Raw genomic sequence first — 19,914 nt, 5'->3', positions numbered from 1 at the left:
ATAATACCGCCCGCCTACTGTTGAAAAGCCTAAAATACAATACGCCACGGCGGGCACCTGCAGTTTTGCGTGCTCTCTTATTAGTTAAACAATATTAAACAGACGATTCATGTTCATATTTATTCCATCATGTGCTCACTTCCAAATAGACACTGAGAATAACGGGATAAAGGAGCGTATCGGTGTTTTTGCAAGTGTCAGCCCACAATTAACATTGATCAAAATTAAGTGTATTATCTTCTTGTGCATACTTACTTTTGGTTCTTAGGGACGCTTAATCATCGTTGGCAATAGATTAGTTTCCACCTGTGCTCTGCTATGAAAGGTTTCTGGACCCATATATTGTACTGTAAAGTCCATCTTTTTGGACAACGGGCCTCATGGAAGAACCACTCGTACAAACAATTGAACAATTTGGACATTCTCTTAGATGTAAACACAATCTATAGTGGTCCCAGACTTGTGTAGTGAGTCATGTGGCAACTAATGTTGTCCAGCCTAAGTTTCCACTAATAGATTGTATAATTCATTATTTATAAATTATAGTCTAGCGTAGAGGGAAAAAAGTCAGAGAAAGTGACTTTTTGATAACCCAGAACAGATTTTGATCAGATTAATTAAATTTATAGGCCATCACAAGCCTCGAAACATGCTGCTGCTGGTAACGATACTGTTAAATCACTCATGATTACAACACAATCCAAACATAAATTTACTGCAACCTGTGTAACTCTAGTCTCAACATTACTAGATTGAGAGTATTGATGTGATGGAGCTGTCTGACAACAAATGGCTGAAATATATATATATATATATATATATATATATATACATACATACACACACACACACATTATATATATACATACATATATATATACATATATATATATACACATATATGTGTATATATATATATATGTGTGTGTGTGTGTAATATATATACATACATATATATATATATATACACACATATATATGTATATATATATATATTATATATATATACATATGTATATATATACACATACTATATGTTATATATGTGTATATATATATATATATATACATATATACACCATATATGTATATATATATATATATATACATATATATGTATTATATATATATATATATATACACAGATATATATATATATATATATACACACATATATATATACATATATATGTATATATATATATATACACATATATATATATAATATATATATATACACACATATATATATATATATATATAATGTGTGTGTGTGTGTGTGTATATATATATATGTATATATATGTATATATATATATATATGTATGTATGTATATATATATATATATACATACATACATACATACATACATATATATATATACATATACATATATACACATACATACATACACATACATACATACACACACACACAAAGTGAAACTTAATTGAAACAAAAAAAGTAATTGAGCCAACAAATTATTCAATTTTTATTAATTACAAAATGCATGCCTTGATAAAATCAAACTATTACGTTATAAAGAGGAATGACAACTGACCGCACCAGGTAAGGTGACTTTCTATAACAATGGAAGAAAAAAATAAAAACTGCGAGAGACAGTGAAACATCAGGGTTTAATTTCTAACTAAATACATAAGGCAATGGTAAAAAGGCACAGGCTGCACTTTAACTGGTTGGCTGCACTCCTCAAACTCCCCATATTCACACAAAAAGGACTGACTGACAAATGCGGAGTGAGACACCAAATGCTTTGATATGTCTGGTCATCTTCTCCATGTAGTGGTGCATATGTGTTTGGACAAAATAATTTAAAAAAAAATACAGATAACAAATCGAGCAGAGTTGGTTGTCATATGTCCAAGTGTTACTGCCATAATACATTCCCATTTCATACTCCTCTGCCGTCAGATGCATATCAATTAAACAACCACTATTTGGGAGGCCAGATCTGGTTTCAAACACAATATTTCAAATGAACATTTTGCAAATATTACAGGGTGCTTACAGATTAGTTTAAAAGGCCTGCTATTATGGTAAATACCAAGTACATAATCTCATGTTTTTATGTGTGAATGATCTTCCCCTTTGCATCACTGTTGTTGCGTCTTATGCATAACAGGCAAAATCCCTTGTCAAAAGATAATTGCATACTAGTTATTACAATTTATACATTTTGTCTAGAATATTTAATGTATTTTAAGTGCTTTCTAAAATCTTACAAGATCGTCTGAGAGACACTGAAGTCAGCAGCGTTCCCCAAGGAAACACACAATGCTTTTCATTTAGACATACACAGGATACAAAATTATTTGCTGTGGTGTTTTACGTCTATAATCCGTTAATGAATTAGATGAAAGTTAAAAACTGAATAAGCTTTCTACATTTTCAATTGAAATCTTTATGATCTCACTGGAATTATGTTGTGTAGATCCAGAGTTGGGGAGCAGCGATTCGCCGTAGCACTTCGAGTTGTCATCAGTTGCTTATAAAAAGATATGAAGCTGCGCCGATCGACTCATTAATATAAAACGGAATCTCAAAAAAATAAAATCTGAAAGGAGGATGACTCTTTGCTGCAGACGGGGTGTGACACCATGGCTCCAGTGAGGACTCCAGAAAACACAGGCTGGTGGTCCAGACACATTATGAAGTACCCTTACAAAATACAGATTGAACTTGCTGAGTGTGTTTATCAACACAACCTGCTGAGGTAGTGTTTGCCTCATGATCTTCTGCTACCTCTAGCTCTGATGAACCAGGGTGACGAACACATGTGTAATGTTTTTTTTCTTCCAGTCCTGATAAACAAGACACGCAACAAAAAAAAGAAAATTGAAACGCACCACTTTGAGTAGTAAGGCTGATGCTGGTTCTGAGGCTCTTTAACTCCAGACATCTTGTGAGTAGCGACCCTTGTCATCAGTTTTCTTGACGTAATCAATGGCCTGTGTGCGCGTCATGCCTCCCAGTTCTTCTCCTATCTCATAGAGGGCCGTCTGCACATCATGAGCCATGTTCTTGGCATCCCTAAATAAAGAAAGAGATAATTTTAGATGTCTCGACGTCTTTGTTTTAGTGTCACATTCCATATTATATATTCCTTGTTTGTCCATCTACTGGAGGCTTTTTCCTTTAAATCAAAAAGGTGATCATTAGCCACTTGCCAGCAATAATGTTGACCTCAAACATGGTAGAAGATATTTGCTATTGATTCATGAATGATTAAATGCTCACTATCCCGCTAGGAGGTGCCAAAGAGAATGTGTGTTTCCATATTTCAGCTTTTGTTTTACCTCCAGTGTACATTCCTAAGTCCTTTATATCAAATGGTCACACATGATCAGTGTACCACAATTCAACTACTCAATTCAGTATTATTTGACAACATAAACACATTAATATAAAAGTTGTCTATCTGAATACACGTTATTTAATTAAAATATTTTGCTGTTCAATTGTGTTAATTACCCGCAGACGTAGATATGAGCGTTGTCTGAGTGAATCAGCTTCCAGATGTGCTCCTTATTTTTCTTCAGGAGATGCTGCACGTACACCTTTATTTGGGAAAATGGAAAGAGGAAACATTGTTCATATGTGCATCACATGGTCGAAAAGTTCCACACACACGAACAATAAATAAGTAACAAAGGGTTCATCAACTCACACACACACAGATAAATTATACACAGTATTATGATTGTCGTGATATTAGATTTTCCCTTCAAGATTATCATGTAACATTACTATCACAAATCGAAGTGTAGGGAGGTGGAAAGAGAGTCTGTAACCATAACTGTATATTTCAAACAATTTTAAGAAGTTCTGGATTATTTATCTGTATGCGTTTTATTACAATGAAAGCAATATTGCGACATGCCGATACAGTCTACAGTTCATTTATAATCTAATAAATTGTTTCCCCCAATTGTCTGAATTAATTAAATTACCAAAACAGTGTTCAGTTATTTAAATAACATAAAGATCATTTTTGGAGGCGTGTTGTTTGTGGTTCAAGCAGGAGGAACTTCCTTGACATGTAGGTGAACATGTCACAGGACTCCACCCAAAAGTTAAACTATCCCCAACTTTAAGTTTGAGTGCACTTCTCCGCAGCTCGCTGAGCAGCTACTCCTCAGAGACATTGCATGGCAGCTCGCTGCAGGTTGCACTGAGCCACTGCCCTGCTGGTTTTTTCAGTGAACGGGACACTAACAACAGTGAAGGAGACGGCCGTACCTTTTGCTCCTGGTCTCTGGAGAAGGCAACATTAAGCTGCGTTAGAACTTGGGTCTTCTCGGCTTCCTCCAGCTCCTCCTGGTAGAGATAATCCTCATTCTTATATCTGCAGCCGAAAAACATCACCGTCTCTCCAACCTCCTTTCCTACAAACAAAACAAAGGTTATTTCATGCCTGCTAATTATTCCACTTCCAATGAGGTTTTTAAAAATATAACATATCAAGTCATCCTCAGACCAAACCGCACACACATTTATGATGATTTAAAAGCACTTAACTAATAGATCTGTGTTTCAGAGTAAGCAAGTATGCTGACAACTGAATTAAAGTGAATAAAGTACTGATTACTTCTAACTATTAACCATACCCTTGAATGCTTTTTAAAATATGTTTTTGTGGGCAGTGAAGTGTACACAAGGACAGAAATGACACACACATATGTGTAGGTCTTTGCCCTCATCATTCTATACTTGTGGAGACATTAGGTAGGTTGTAAAAAGGGCAGACAAACAACATCATCATCATAAATACCTTGTTCTTTGAGCCAGGCTCTCTCTTGGATGAAGCCCATGAAGGGAGCGATTCCGGTCCCAGGGCCGATCATGATCACTGGGTTGGTGGCCTTGAAGGGCAGGCGGAACTGAGACTTGCGAATGTACATGGGAACGGTGGACTTGTGGCTATTATCAGTGACCAGTTTGTTCTTCAGCCAGTTGGTGGCAACTCCCTTGTTGGTGCGGCCAGTCCCAGTCTTGTACTCCACCACCACGGCACAGATGTGGATGCTGTTGGGGTGAACCTACAGAACGCGGTAAAGTTACCAACAGCCCTCTGCTATAATCCTCACATCTGAGCAAAAACATTTGTGCTTCTTTGCTGCCAAAAACCCATATCAGCAAAATGACATTTGTTAAAGAACAAGTCTGTGAGAAAAGTGAAAAGGATAGAACTCTGCCCGTCACGGGTGATTTACCTTTGAAGAGGAGGCAATGGAATAATAGCGAGCCTGGAGACGAGGCAGCAGTTCACACAGGTGGTCAACGGGAGGCTTCAACGAAGGCATATCCTCCAGGACTGCCAGGATGTTTCTACTGGCACCCAACACCCAACTCTGGTAGAGAGCCTGTTGAGACATGGCAACAGAAAGACAATACCTTGAAGCGTGAGAGGAGGAAAAGGGTTGGGGGGGAATTAGAGCATCAATAACATACAGAGATGAGATGTAACTGCAGATGTGTTTCAATAACATCAACTCGATAATAACAGAATTTCAGTTTGGTGTAAAACATTATTCCAACACCAATTAATTCTTTCCACCAGGCACTGACCTTGCCCTCAGGTGAAGAAGAGGCCATCTTGCGCATGTTCTCCTGGTCTTTGGGGTCGGAGGCATACTGTGCCAGCTCATAGAGGACGTTGGTGCGAGGGGAGTTTGTGATGTCCAGGTAGTGAGTAAGGGCTGTGCGGTAACTGGTGGGGCAGGGGAAGGGGTGCTTCTTGTTGGACTCCTCTGAAAAATGTATAAACAGATTTATTTTTTATGGTCAACATAAATGTTTAATAAAAGCTTAAAAAAAAAAAGAAAAAAAGTCTAATGTCTATAACATATAAATATAACAGTATAGGTCAACTTATGGTTCTAATTGATCTGAGAAATAAATGCTTTCTACTTTTGTAGAGCTTGATTTATTATAAAACATCAGGATGGCCACTTGTTGTATTACTAAAATGTCTGTATATTAAAAGCAGGCTTTAATTAAATTAAAATGTGATTAGAGGTCACAAAACAAACATCTGTACAGGGAGTTACAGAGTGATAACCTCATTGTGTGTACCACGTCATTTATCATTAAGTCCTTAGTGCTCCAATTGTCATGTTCAATAACGTTAATAAGCACTGAACAGGAGCTGTATCAACCATCAATTATGCCACTACATGTACATTTGATAACCACGACGACAGGAAATTTAATTTGTAACAAAAGTCAACAACTTATATTACAGCAATAACTGCTCTACTGCAGTAATATAACTATATTCAATGCATCTGCTGCAAGTCTAGATATCAAGGGAGGGTTTCAGGGACAAGCTAGTAAAGTCAACGTGCTTCAGCCTTTCAATGCCATACCGTCAAGGTTGTTAAGGGAGATAACCGCATCAAGGTCCACTCCAAGGATTTGTCCCAGCTTGTTCACCAATGCAGAATCATTTGTGGGGAAAATGGCTATGTGGTCTCCTGACTCGTATCTGAAATTACAGAGGGTGACAAATTCAGACATTGACCCGTATTCATAAATTAATCAAGCACTTTCTTTCCTTTAGTCAAACAGTATAAGGGAGTCAGCTATAGATACATCCAACCATGCTCACCTGATCTTGGAGCCTGATATGTCTACTTCCAAGTGCATAAGATGTCTATCACCGGCTTTGTTTAGTCTGCGGTTGACTGTGACTGTAGCCAGGAATGGGTTTTTCGAATCAAAGGGCCTGTAAATAAATTTAAAAAAGACACTTCAAACGGTTGAACATAGAGTTCACAGGAGAAATGTAATATCTAAATAGAAAAGATCCATCACTTTGCAAATAAATTAATAATGAATCTTTTGAAATATGTTTCCAGTGTCCACTAGGGGGCAGAAAGAGTCATTTTCAGAAAGGGAACTCTGGCAAACTTGGTTAAACATGTGGGTGAAATGTGAGCAGCGACTCGTGATCAAAGAGTTCTGGTAGTGAGCAGCATGTTTGCTGAGGTACTTACGGCTTTTGGACCTCAAAACTCTTCAGACGACCGATCTCTCCTGTGTAGACTTTGTTCATGTTGATGTCGGTGTGCTCCTTCAGCTCGTACTGCCGTATGCTGTGAAGGGCAATGACTAGTAGTTTGAGTGTCTTCAAACATGTGACACTCAACAGTCACACATGTAAAGATGACAGACGTGTACTTGTTTTTTTAGGATGAAGCATGCCTACTTAAAACACTTGATTATTTTGATTATTACATGGACGTGGGCTAGCGGAGCCGGGGATCGACCCGCCGATCCTCTGATTGAAGGATGACCCTGCTCCCCACTGAGCCACAGTCGCACACATGAGTGATTGTGGAGATGAAATACCAGATTATGTTAAAAATCAAGTATTATATTTAAGCATATTTATAACTTTGAAAACAAAGCGATGCCCTTTCTGAACATTCAATACTTTGTAGAAACCCTTGTGATTATGTTCTTACTTAAACCTCAGCTAAAGAAGTCCATGTTAAAATTCTACTTAAGGAATAAGGAAGCCAAATCTGGCTACCGTATCTTAAAAGATAGACGTTATGGCCAAACTACGTTTCATCTGAAGGCCATATATCGTGTAACATTTACTTCAAAACACATACGTAGGTGAGAAAAAGGTTTCGGGTAAATTAGGACAATTAAAGACAGAAGGGGACAAAATATGGTAAGTGAACAGAAGTACAACTTGAAATGACACAAAAAACTTTAAAAGGTGAAAGTGAATGAACCTTGAATCATCTCCTAAGGCTTCAACTCCAAAGTGCTCACAGACGGCCGGCCAGAACTGCTCTCTCCATGAAATGAAATCCTCTTCCAGACTGAAAGACAACATCAGGCCAGTCAGCAAAGACATCTAAACATTACTTTATTCAACAAATTAGACTTTCTATTTAAGATATTAACATTTCACATACATCAGACTTGACAATGATGGACTTGGTCTTTTGAAAATAAGCTGACAACATGCAGATTTCTGGTCTAATTGAACAAAAGAAGTGGACACATTAGTTTGGCTACCTACTGTGTACTATTAGGTCCACACCCTGTAATTTGTGCTGCACCAAACACTTTTACACTCGTTTAGTCATCATTTCCTTTTTGGCACTTACTTGCCATCATCATCTCCTAAACCAAGGTCAAAGATGCGCTTAGCCCCGAGTTCTTCCAGTCTTTTGTCAACGTATTTTCCCATTGCATTGTAGTGTTCGTACGTCTTGTTACCCAAAGCAAACACCTGGAGACAGAACAGTGCAGAGACAAAGCATCAGTGTGTACTTGAAGCAAAAAAGCAGTTAAGATGGAACTAAAAGTACATGATGATCTTTAAAGTTGTTGTTGTTGAGAGTTATGAAAACAACGTGCCATACTGAAAAAATGTCTAGAGACAATAGATGAAATACAGGACGAAGGACGCGACTGTGTCTCAAATTCCCACAGCCAAGTTCTTCACTAGAATGAGGCCAGAGGCTCTGCACCCCAACAATGACACAATAACACACATGCACGCACAGACGGCAAGAATAGCTGCTGCAAAGCGGTAGCTAATGGGGATCTAAATAAACTTAAACAGCACAACACACAAGGCCCTTTCTTTCATGGTGCACACAAAGCCCGACCCCGCCCATGCTAGTGAAGCTACAGACAGACATAGCGTGACTCACGAAACAAATAGGTTGTGGTCCAAACCTACATGTAACAGCTCTAAAAGATATCAAAGTGAAATCATTTGCATTTTTTTGTATTAATGTTTTCCATTGTTTTAGTTTGATAGAGAGCTAAACAGAAGTTATACAGTAAATGTGCACGCGGTCACTCATTTTAAGTCTATTACATCAACTGAACTCGCATGATTTTAACATTAGTAAACACGGTGAATCACGACATCATTATTCAGCAACTGTTTTGGCAAACTAATAATAGTTTAGTAATTTGTGATGCCAAATGTTTAAAGGTTTCTCAGTTGTGCAAAATAAAAAAAAAATGTATGTTCCTGAATTCCTAATAACTACGTTGTATTGGGTTTGTTTGAGTTTGGCTTGATGACATCACATTGGGCTCTAGGATATTGTGACGGGCATTTTTCACCATGCTTTGATGTTGTATGAACCAAAAATAAATTTAGGCGAAACTAAAGGACAGATGAATTGATGATTTAAATAATCGCAACAAACGTATGTGCAGAACAGAAAGTAACACAATGTTTTTATGGACATTGGCATTATGCATCCCCTTTGTGGTTTGTGTTGTGCTTGTTAAACGGATAACCTAATGCCATCATATTTATGCACCACTTACAACAACATCCTTCCAAAACAATCGCATGTTATGACCATTTAGACAATATTCAGAGTTTTTGTGAGCTTGTAAGTGTTAAAACGACATTTCTTTATTTAAAAAATAAATAAATAAATAAAAAACTTGGCCATTAAGACTCACTGTGTAGTTTAGTCCAGAGAGATCCTCATCATCATTTTCCTGCAGCCAGTCATAGAAGTCCTGGGCGTTATCTGTTGGATCTCCTTCACCATAGGTGGCCATGCAAAATATGGCGAGGGAGTTTTTAATTTCAGACAGCCGGGACAGCTCCCCCTGGAACAAGATGAGACATAATGATCAGAGGCAGTGAGCACTAAAGAACTAATTTTTTTAAAAGAAGTTTGCCTTCAATATTGAACTTGCTGCCTCAGGATCTTCCCTGCCAGCAAACATGCAAGTTCTTACACATGACGAACAAATCTAAGCAGATAACGTATGCCTATCCCGGTTCTCAAAGCAGTGTTGCGGCACATTCCTAGATGAAGCGTGAGATCATACTTTTTGGCACTTTGAATAATTGTGACTGAAATAACTTGCGCATTATGATCCGAGCACATGCTCCTTGCGTAATAAACTGGCAGCAGCTATCATAAGTAATATCAAACAGAATGAGAAAGACCTCTGTTCATTTTAATTCTGAAGTCTGTATGAAGCAATGTACCATTTCATACTCCTCTGGATCGGCAGCCATTCCTTTCATGCCGTAGCGCTGAGCGTCTTTGGACATTCGGTTAGCGAATTCCTCTCCGGTGCCCGTCTGGGAGCCGTAGAACACAATGATGTTCTTGCTCTGTGGACATATTGACACGCACTTGCATTTACTTGGGTCATATAAAAAGCTGACCCTTCTCTCTTGTCATGGTATGAAACACAAACCAACCATACCTTCATATGACTTGAACGTCATACACACACACACACACACAAAGAAGAAAACAAAATACATATCTGTAACATACACCTTATTTTCTCACAAACAAACAAGATCCATTTGTGCATGCATTTGTAAGAATCCTAAAATACTTCATTCTTGTCTACATTGTTGCCATGATAATTCATAACAAGGAAAAACAGAGACAAACTGAAATGAAACTGTGGACCAAAGTTCTTGTCTGCCATCATCATGGGATCTGAACTATTTGCTGCAAAACCACACGATTCAAAACCAAAGTCTTTTCTCAAGGTTGGCTTGTAAACTGTGACCATCAAAGTCAGAACTGTGTTTCTAAAACTAGAACTGAATAGAGTAGATATCGCATAAGCAGAGGAGGCCATAGTCATCATTATATTCTTCATCCACTGAGCAGGAAGAGGTTAACTAAATTTACTAAAACACGACCATCAACAGGTTTTGTACCTGGAAAACCAACTCTGAGGTTGATCAACATTCTTTAATGTTGTACATTTTCAAGTCCAAATGGCTCACAGTCTTCTTTTAAAACCCAGAGCAATGTATTGAAACAACAGCCACACAACTGCTCTTGGAGGAAAACTCCATGTTGGAAACATGAGACATTCAACAAAGAACACAACTGAAGCAGATGTAATGGGAAGGACCAAGTCACTCACTGTTTTCTTCATTTTCTCGATGAAACTGGTTTCTCTTGTGGTGGGTGCTCTGTGAGGGGGGGTGAAGAGAAACACATTTGACTTGTTAATAAGTAATGAGGCTAAAAAACACAGAGACAACTTTAACCATGACACTACGATTAAAAACTAACGAGCAATAACCATTATGTTTACCATCAGTTTTAATAGGAGGGACCAGCTCGAATGTTGCGTTTCCAAACCACAATCGACAAATCCTACTTTTTTAACATAAACATGGTTTACTTAAGCTTGACTTCTTGAGCCAAAGTTATACATTCTACAGCGCATGTGTGGAACGAGTCCTCCAAGCGGACATAGCATCAATATTATATGTCCATGGTGTCCGCAGCTGTCCATGTCCGATGCTTCTTCTAGGTAGAAGGCTCACAAACAAACTGGTAGAACTGATTAATAAGTCAATATGATCAGTCACTGACTTATAGGGAACTGCAGGGTCAGGGACAATTGTAAATAGTTTGGGCCAAATTTATGACTCTAGGCAAACTAATTCAGTTCAGTTTTTTGTACGCATGTGAAGAGTTTTGCAGTGCATTTTTTCATTAAAAGCATGGATTTTTATTATTTTATGTGATTCATTAATTTTCCATATGTACTATAATAATTTCAAAATAGTATTATCATAAATGAAAATTATTGATTTAAATAGTCCGCATCAAAATAAATGTGTAGCACCAACTCTTTGGCAACGTGGCCTTATTGTCTCGTCATTTAGTTAGTGTTATTCTTATAACAGGGAGAGCAGAGCAGTGACTCAGCAGCCCTACAAGCATTATTCATACCGACCGCGTGCACAAGATCACGTACTACGTATACCAGTCAGCGGAGTATAACGTGCAATTTTCAAAATTGAAAAAGTGTAAAGTGGCTGATACTCCTACTAATGAATTAATGGGCGGGAACAGATCAAAACAGCATGTGCGAACACGCTGTGTGTGGAAAAAAAGGAACACAGGAAGTAAAATCTATTATGGAGCCTAATTAAAGGCAACGCCGCTTCGTTCAGCATCAAAGGTCCAGCTGCAATTCTGTCTGCACTGAAAAATGAATAATAGGGCTTCACATAACTACAAGCAGAGGTTGAATCTCAGAGGAATATGTTTTTAGATTTTCCACACCTGAACGCAACAAAGCAGTAGGATAGTTCATTATAGAGACAATGCATGTATTTGCTATATTTGACTTCTGCACACAACTTCATGTGTTTTAGAGGCAGGCATGATGCCCAACATGCCATAAATATGGGCACCAGTGGTTCATTTAGACTGCATTCTGAAGCGAGGTGTAAATTCCTGATAACAATTTAAAACAGGTCTTTGCCCCCCAAGCTGAAGCATTCCTGACAGCTTTAGCAGGCTCTTCCTGAGGTTACCAGCTGAGACCGTCAGCCACACCCACAGACACTCAAGAGGGAGGATCGTCTGAGCATCATGAGAAGAACATCCAGCCAGGTTATGAGAGCTCACAATCTTTAGCATCTTAATAATGCGTCAACAAATGTATCTTGAGCTTGTGTAAAACTAAACAAGCGCATATACAGCAAAAGATATGCCTTTTGATTAATTTCCCCATTTTATAAATAGTTGGGTTACTTTATTTAGGGTCATCATGTAATGTCACTAGCGTACAAAGTCTTAATATGAACCACATAAAAAAGGAAAAAATACATAACATACAGACAAAAACAAAGGGAACAGATCATAGTTGACGACATCATTAGTGTTGAGGAACTAGTTGCATCCTTAAAGTAACAACACTATTTGAAGCAGACAAACGTGGCTTTGCATGTTTTTAATGTCAGGATTTCTATTAAAGTAAAGTAATCTGCTCAGACTGCCAGTTGGGCTCCAATAAGATGCACATGGCCTCATAATCTTGAACACCTTTTCCTTCAATGGCTGGAGTGCCACGTGAAAACAACTCATGCATGCTGGCCTTATTGTTTGAACAATGTACAGTTTAGTCAAAACAGTTCAGAGCTCGTCATCCGTATGGTCAGAATACATTTTCCATTCATCCACCAAGCCAGGAACTACATCTTTTCAAACAAGCACACAGAGTAAATTCAGTCCTAATCTGCAAACACTCAAACGTGGAGGTGAGCGTACTACAACCAATGACGTGTTTTTCAATATGCAATCTGACCCCAGTAAAATTAAACAAGACGGAAAATGTGCAACACAATGTGTACCGATGCACAGTGTCTGAAGAGCTTGTGGAAAAGAGGGGAACAAACAGAAGACCCCATAATCATATTATGTTTGTAGTAAAACAGATTTGATGACAATCTCTTGCGTAACTGGGAACATTGTATGGTTTTTGAAAACACTACCTTGCCAGTCTGTGCTAGAAACAAGCAAACGTAGAGCTTACTTTGGAAACGAGCCACGAGTTGAACACTCAACAAATCACTCACATGGTGTCATTTAAAAACGTACATTGGCCTCGCGTGATCTGTGCTATCACACTAAACGGGAAGATTAAACAATAGCTAGGTGGCAAATGTTTACGGCATTTTAATTTCAAGCAGGTATAATCATAAAAAAAGTTATTTAGCAGGAGCAGTGAATCAAACATTTTACTGACCTCTCGGCAGCATCTCTCCTGTCCTCTGGCAGGGAGAAGACACAGCCCATGGCATGCAGCCCTTTAGCTCACCACTGCCTGTAGCACCACCAGCTAGGCCACGCCGGAAACCGCCACACTCAAAATCAAAAACAGGACCTCAACGCTCCAAAACCACAGGATGGAGGAAAAAAAAAATTAAACCATTACAGAAAGGCGGCAGGCAGGGCCCTCGCAGTCTTGGAAGAGCTGCCTGGCTTCACCCTCGGAGGCTCCAACACAATCTTAACTCTGCCTCTTCCTGTGCTGCTCTCTGAAACCAGCAGCGTCTGTTCTGCACACACACACACAAAACTCCACACGCCTGTAAGTCCTGTCAGTGTCTGGCAACCGCTGAGGACACAATGGTGGGAAACTGACTTCCCCATAAAATGTAGCCGAGCTGCAGACCCACACTTTTGACTCACACAAACACACAATGAAACACTCTCGGGCTGAAAATGCCTTCCTCCTCATCCCCGCCCCTTTTCCTCTCCGGTCTGAAAGGTGTTGGGAACAAAAAAGTCTACGAGATCCATTCTGAGCATTTGGTCGGTTATCAGAGCAACTCCTCGGTGGACCATTGAAGGAGGGGGGAAGAGCCGTGAACGCTAGATTTTCTGAAGTATCCCCCGCCCCCATCTCACTGGAGGAGAGGGGAATGTCATTGCTATGGCAACCTCATTTATCATAAAAGGATTCTATTTGTGACATGGTCTTTCTCCAGTGGCAGAGCAACTACACACCCACCACACACACGAAAAACAGGGGAGTGGGGAAAGAAGAAGATTTTTTTTTAAAAAGCAACTCAGGGCAAAGAAAGGGTTGCTTGTCTTTTGCCTCAACTTTCCACCTTTGGAGAGGACTCACAAAAGCAGCTTGGCTCGCCCTCCTCGTTCACTCTCCAGGGAACTTTCAAAATGGGTTCAGGGCCAAAAACAAAAGCACAGGAAAGACATAGAAGACTACGCCCCCTTCATAACAGTTAGGTAATCACTGCTCCCTTTAAGGGGAGGGGAGACCAGCTCTATGTTTTCTTCATGTATTCCCGCCTTCAACAGATGCACACTTTTCCCAAAGCAAAACAAGCTCTACAGGGGTCTCCCCCCGCCCCGTTCACGCATACCTCCTGTTTTCACACAAATGGTCAGGATCTCCCCCACTTGGCCTCCAACACTGTCTCCATTCACATAACCACACAAAAACTCAGCCACACAGCGAGTGAGGCTGCTGCTGGCCTGAGGCTTTACTCCGGTGACCAAAGAAATTGTGTTGCAAGTGGGGGAGGGACTTAAAAAGTGGCCAGTGGAAGGAGGGTCCGCTGAAACTAAGCCACGCCTCCATCCTTCCACTAAATGATGAGTAAAGCCTGCAGCTATTTTTACATAATTGCCTTAATATTATTTGAGTTGCCCGAGATCTTTTTGCATTATCGGGAGATTCATTGAGTGAAATACTAGGTGGGTTTGTCATGCTCCAGTGTTATGCTGTCTTACACAGACTCGATATGCAATATTCAAGATGTCATGGTTTCAAGCCATGGCAACGCGGATATACTCGCTTTGCACATGCATCATCAAGGCTAATATTGTTATATACACTACACAACAACTATACCCTGGAGCAAAGTCTACACAGCACACTGGCCTCTCTCTCTCGGGCAAACTCGACACACACACCGTGGCTCAGCTTTAATCCAGGTTCTCAAATTGTCCAAAGGGGGTCCTTTATGTCCACGGACAGAAGTTAAATCTGGCTCCTCGGCACTGTCTCCCAGTGGCTGCTTGAACCTGATTCAAGACCCTGGTACTAGTCTGTCGGGCTGTGAATGGCTCGAGCCAACCCTACATCTTGGACATGGGTAAAGCATACACCCCCAGCACATCCACTACGCTCTGCTACCGCCAATCGGCTTGCTACTCCCTCACTACGAAGGGGGCTGGGCTCTACAAAGTCACTACAGTTTGCTGTCCTGGCTCCACAGTGGTGGAACAAACTCTGTCGACATCAGGACAGCAGAAAGACAACAAATCTTCCGTCCCATAAAATAAAAAGGTGTCCCCCGCTTCCTGGACCCAGTCTGTAATGTCCTTTTACATTACTTAACCGCCTTGAACCACCTTTTTGCTGCATAAGAGCGGCCTACACAACACAGTTTTAGAACAAGTAATTAAAAATAAATCAGTGCAGCGGAGCGAGAGGAGAAACATTGTTTCAGTATATATTATAGAAAGTGGAATTGATACTGCAAACAATGAATAATTTTGCAGGATCGAGCTCTATCTGCAAAGCCAAACACAACAGCACCACTGTGAGACATAAAATGAACAGTAAAACAATTAAAATATTTGATCGCAATTATTTGTAGAATTAATCCTCAACTAATACGTCATGATTGTGACAGACCCTAGTTATGAGAGAAGGGAAAAGGCCCCTCCACATGAGAGGGACATCAGATAAGTTAAGTAATGAAGACTTTGATAAAGAGCAGGACAAGAAGAGCAAAACAAAGGTCGCTACTAGTGGAACATTTACAAGATTGAAGCTGTGAACTCTCACACACTTGCTTCAGGGCTCATACAATGTCAACTAGACCCTGTCTGAGTGAAGGATAATATATTTTTAAAAATCTAATCAGAAATGCAGGTCACTGAAGATACACACCTATTAATCATTCTTCTTAATGCTGAACTATAAATCACGTCCAATGACCAACACATGAAGACTGAAAAAAGTATCCTCTCATGCCACCAACATTGTATCGCTTTTACATAAACAACTGTATGTGTGAGCTCAAATACAATATGGCTATAGATTTTATTCTAATGTGCGCACACGCGCAGATTATTAAGAATATTATTCCAAAAATATTCCATGAATCAAAACCAGGATTGATCAATAAACCGAACAGCAATCTGAATCTGTTAAATCTACACAATCCCTAAAATAAAAAATACACACCTTTCCGATTGCATTAGGCAGCTTTCAACTTATTTCTTTAACTTAAAGAAACCTTAATTTGTATTCTCCTAAAGATGTAAACAAATGTATTATTTATTTTTTATTATAAAATCCAAGGTATACTGGGATGGATACTCACGGTGTGTCGAGCTTCTTGAATTCAGGGATGGGCTCAGGCTTCTTGCGGGACATGAACCAGTAAACAACAAGGCCGACAATCAGGGAGAAAAGGAAGAGGTCCAAGTTGCTGAAAAGAGGCTCCTCTTCATCAGCCATGGGCTCGGTGTGGGCGGTGGTCTCAGCGTCCATGTCTGTCATGTTGACACAAAAAAGGGACATACACTGTATGTCATTTGTGATTTTTGGGTTATACAAAATTAATTGAATTAAATAGAACAAACAGTGTTAGACCACAGTCTATTATGAAAAAGAAAGTTTCTTGATCAATTGATTACTTTGAATTTAGCCATCATTTATTTAAGTTAAAAAAAGAAGAAGAAAAGAGCAAATATTCACCACATCCAACAAGTCTATATCATAAATTCTCTTGGACTGATTATTAGACTAAATAAGCAACTTGAATAACCCTTTTGTGTGTTTTACTGTTGTGTTGGACAGACTGACATCTTGAACGAAATACTACCCACCATAATATTAATAACAAAACCATTATGTTATAATTAATGTTATAGCTGTAATTAAAATTCCACTTTTTAAAATCAATTTTAGTTTAACAGTCTTAGTTAAAACAATCTAACTGAACAAAACGGGGCACTCTGGCATAAAACTGGTTAAAATGCTGAACAGAGCAATATGATTGCTAACACATGTGAGCAGTATTCTACATGCCATACCCTACAATGATGGCTTTTGTGCATGCATTATTGGACAATGGACTTGATACATACTATAACATCTGAATCCACTGCTTTAGAATTTCTTGTCATGCATCAACGACAGCAGCTCTTTTCACACTAAGCACAAAAGCACATCATGTTCACAACTCTCAAGTTTCAACTTGGTTCAAGGAGTGAAAACAATGGGACTGGGGTTTCTCAGATTCCTGTGTACCGGCTGGTCGGCAACCAGAGAACAGTTTGAGCTACACAGCCATGAACTCAGAACAAACTCACTCTAAAGCCCTGGCTTGCTCACTGCTTGACTTCTGACTAATTACTGACATATTAAGCATACCACGTTGTCATTGTGAAGCACGACGTGCCAAGTAGGGACAGAAGTTGCTGTGATACAGACTTGGGATAATATTGTCAGATAAAAACAACTTAAACAAATGAGCGCAGTGCAATGACATATGAATGATGGATTGTCTCTTATTTAATGTGTGACATTTTTAACAGGAAAATAGTCACAAGATAGCAAGAGAGACAGTACCATTACACCCTAACACGACAGTAGCTAAACAGCAGTTTTGTTGCTGTTTAGTTTATGTTTAATTGTACGGTCTGTCAAATTCTTGTCCTTTTACCATATCTAGAGTATGTGTTTGCATGGGCCACATAATATAAAACATTTTAATTAAGATCACTTAAATTTGGTTATCAAAGAATTGTGACCAAGATATGCACGAAAGGGAACATTTCACAGTTGTAAATTAAACTCTCCAGGGTTTACGGATTATTCTCACAGGGCCAGAGCTATCTCCACAGTTAACGTTCTGGTATAGGAGGAAAACAAACACTGCGTCTTGTTTGTATTTCTTTAAACATTGTTGTGTTTGGCCTTTTTTTCCCTTATTGGCCAATGGCCAGCCCAGTATAGAGGCAGAAAGGAGGAGAAAGGCATACCATAGTCCCCAGCTGGAATCAAACAAGGAACAGAACCTTAACTATTGGTGGTGCATTTGAACTGCTTTGCATTCAACTGAAAGGATGTATTTTGTCCACCACACGTACATCAACGAGGATAGAATACATATTGTGGTAATTGTAATGGTAGGTCTGATCATGGGGGAGTTAATGTGATGGTCCTTTAAATAGTATCATGATAGATGTCGACTAGTTTACACAGTGATCTCCCCGCTGAGTCAATTAGCAGCTCAAACTGAGAACAGACGCTAAGACAGTTAACCCAACAACACGGCCACACAGGCAACTGAATTATTTAAACTATTAAGAACGTAGTTACCGATTATAATTGTTCTTGCTGGGTTCACACACAGTGGTGCATTGCATGTCTAAGGCATGACATGAAGGAAAACAACAAGTTCCCCGGGTATAGGCACGCAGACCCTCGACAAACACACTATACTGTTTAAGTTGCTCGACAACTACAGAGGCAAACAACAAATCATGTGAGACTTCGGTTAACGTGCGTCAGTGAATGAAGCTCCAAAAGCTGTTGCCAACGGCAGGTTTGAATGATGAATGAAATCGGACATGGACGAGGTTGACATGAGTTCATAACAATTCCCCCGTTTCTTCTGCTCAGAGCAAATAATGAACACACCAGAGTCACCGGGTTTCCCATCGCGCGAATTAAAGTTTCACGTGCAATGTAGACACCATTTTTATTTATTTTAATGAAGTTTTAGACGATGGCAGTGAAGTGGGAAATTACGAGGGAAATTAGGGAGATAACTATCGGTAGACGGGACATAGGGCCCTGACTACTGCCTGGACCGTGACAACACTGACTGAAAACACATAATGTGATACTAAAATGACATCTCCATGTGAAGACTAAAGTGTTGTCTAAAACATGATAGCTTGTGTTTTTTTCATCTCAGGGAAACGAAAGTTGTCCACCGCAGTTTTCGTATCAAAGAGTCAGCGCTTCTCTTTAGATCATGTTCAGCGGACAAACATGAACTGTAGTTTAAGTTTCTAGCCTTGGTGTAAATCTACATTAGCTGGCGTGTAATTCACACAGACTGCCACAGGATAAAGCCGAATAAAACCCCTCAAATGTGTGAGTTTGGTGTGGTGCTTACCTTCGCCTCCCCTCTTTGTGTCAGACTCGCACTGTGTTCAACACGGAAGGAAACTTTCCGCCATTTAGGATCAAACCAACTCCACCCCGGCCGCGGGGGTGCACTCCTGCACTTTCACCGACAAATAATTCGAATCAAGAGATGGTTCAATTTATTGATACACTGCAGATGTTTGCATTTTGAAAATAAGCTTCTGTCAATACAGTGTGCTTATTTGTTAATTACATCAAACACGTATCTCAAGTTGGACCGGTCAGTAAAGGAATTACTTCCATCACTGAGCGGACGTAACGTGCTCTGTTACATAACTTTCGAGACGCAATTTATACATTTATGGGCGCAGCAGGCCATGGGTCATGGTTGCGTAATTCAACCTGCATACTAGTGTATCCTTGACTCGTCCACAGTGTCCTGCTTAAAGGGTATTGTGTTC

At 39.4% G+C, this 19,914-nt stretch overlaps 1 protein-coding gene across 2 annotated transcripts; it reads right to left on the bottom strand.

The window, feature by feature from the left end:
* Nucleotides 1-1,480: 1,480 nt before the first annotated feature.
* Nucleotides 1,481-19,612, bottom strand: porb (P450 (cytochrome) oxidoreductase b). 2 transcript variants are annotated; one of them, XM_034548219.1, is made up of 16 exons: nt 19,482-19,612; nt 16,671-16,842; nt 10,928-10,976; nt 10,020-10,148; nt 9,479-9,631; nt 8,152-8,276; nt 7,771-7,860; nt 7,021-7,119; nt 6,633-6,749; nt 6,391-6,509; nt 5,591-5,772; nt 5,236-5,385; nt 4,794-5,061; nt 4,262-4,407; nt 3,494-3,579; nt 1,481-3,052 (listed from the first exon to the last, which is right to left on the bottom strand). In XM_034548219.1, the coding sequence occupies exons 2-16, from the start codon at nt 16,838-16,840 to the stop codon at nt 2,908-2,910; spliced, it is 2,028 nt and encodes a 675-aa protein (XP_034404110.1). In that variant the 5' UTR covers nt 16,841-16,842; nt 19,482-19,612; the 3' UTR covers nt 1,481-2,907. The 2 variants fall into 2 exon arrangements, with proteins under 2 accessions (XP_034404110.1, XP_034404109.1); XM_034548218.1 differs by having other exon boundaries at nt 16,671-16,873; nt 19,482-19,524.
* Nucleotides 19,613-19,914: the final 302 nt, after the last annotated feature.

The sequence above is a fragment of the Cyclopterus lumpus genome, chromosome 13 (assembly GCF_009769545.1).
Source record: "Cyclopterus lumpus isolate fCycLum1 chromosome 13, fCycLum1.pri, whole genome shotgun sequence".
NCBI lineage: Eukaryota > Metazoa > Chordata > Actinopteri > Perciformes > Cyclopteridae > Cyclopterus > Cyclopterus lumpus.
Note: the sequence above shows the minus strand (reverse complement) of the source record. Positions and strands in the feature narration are given on the sequence as shown.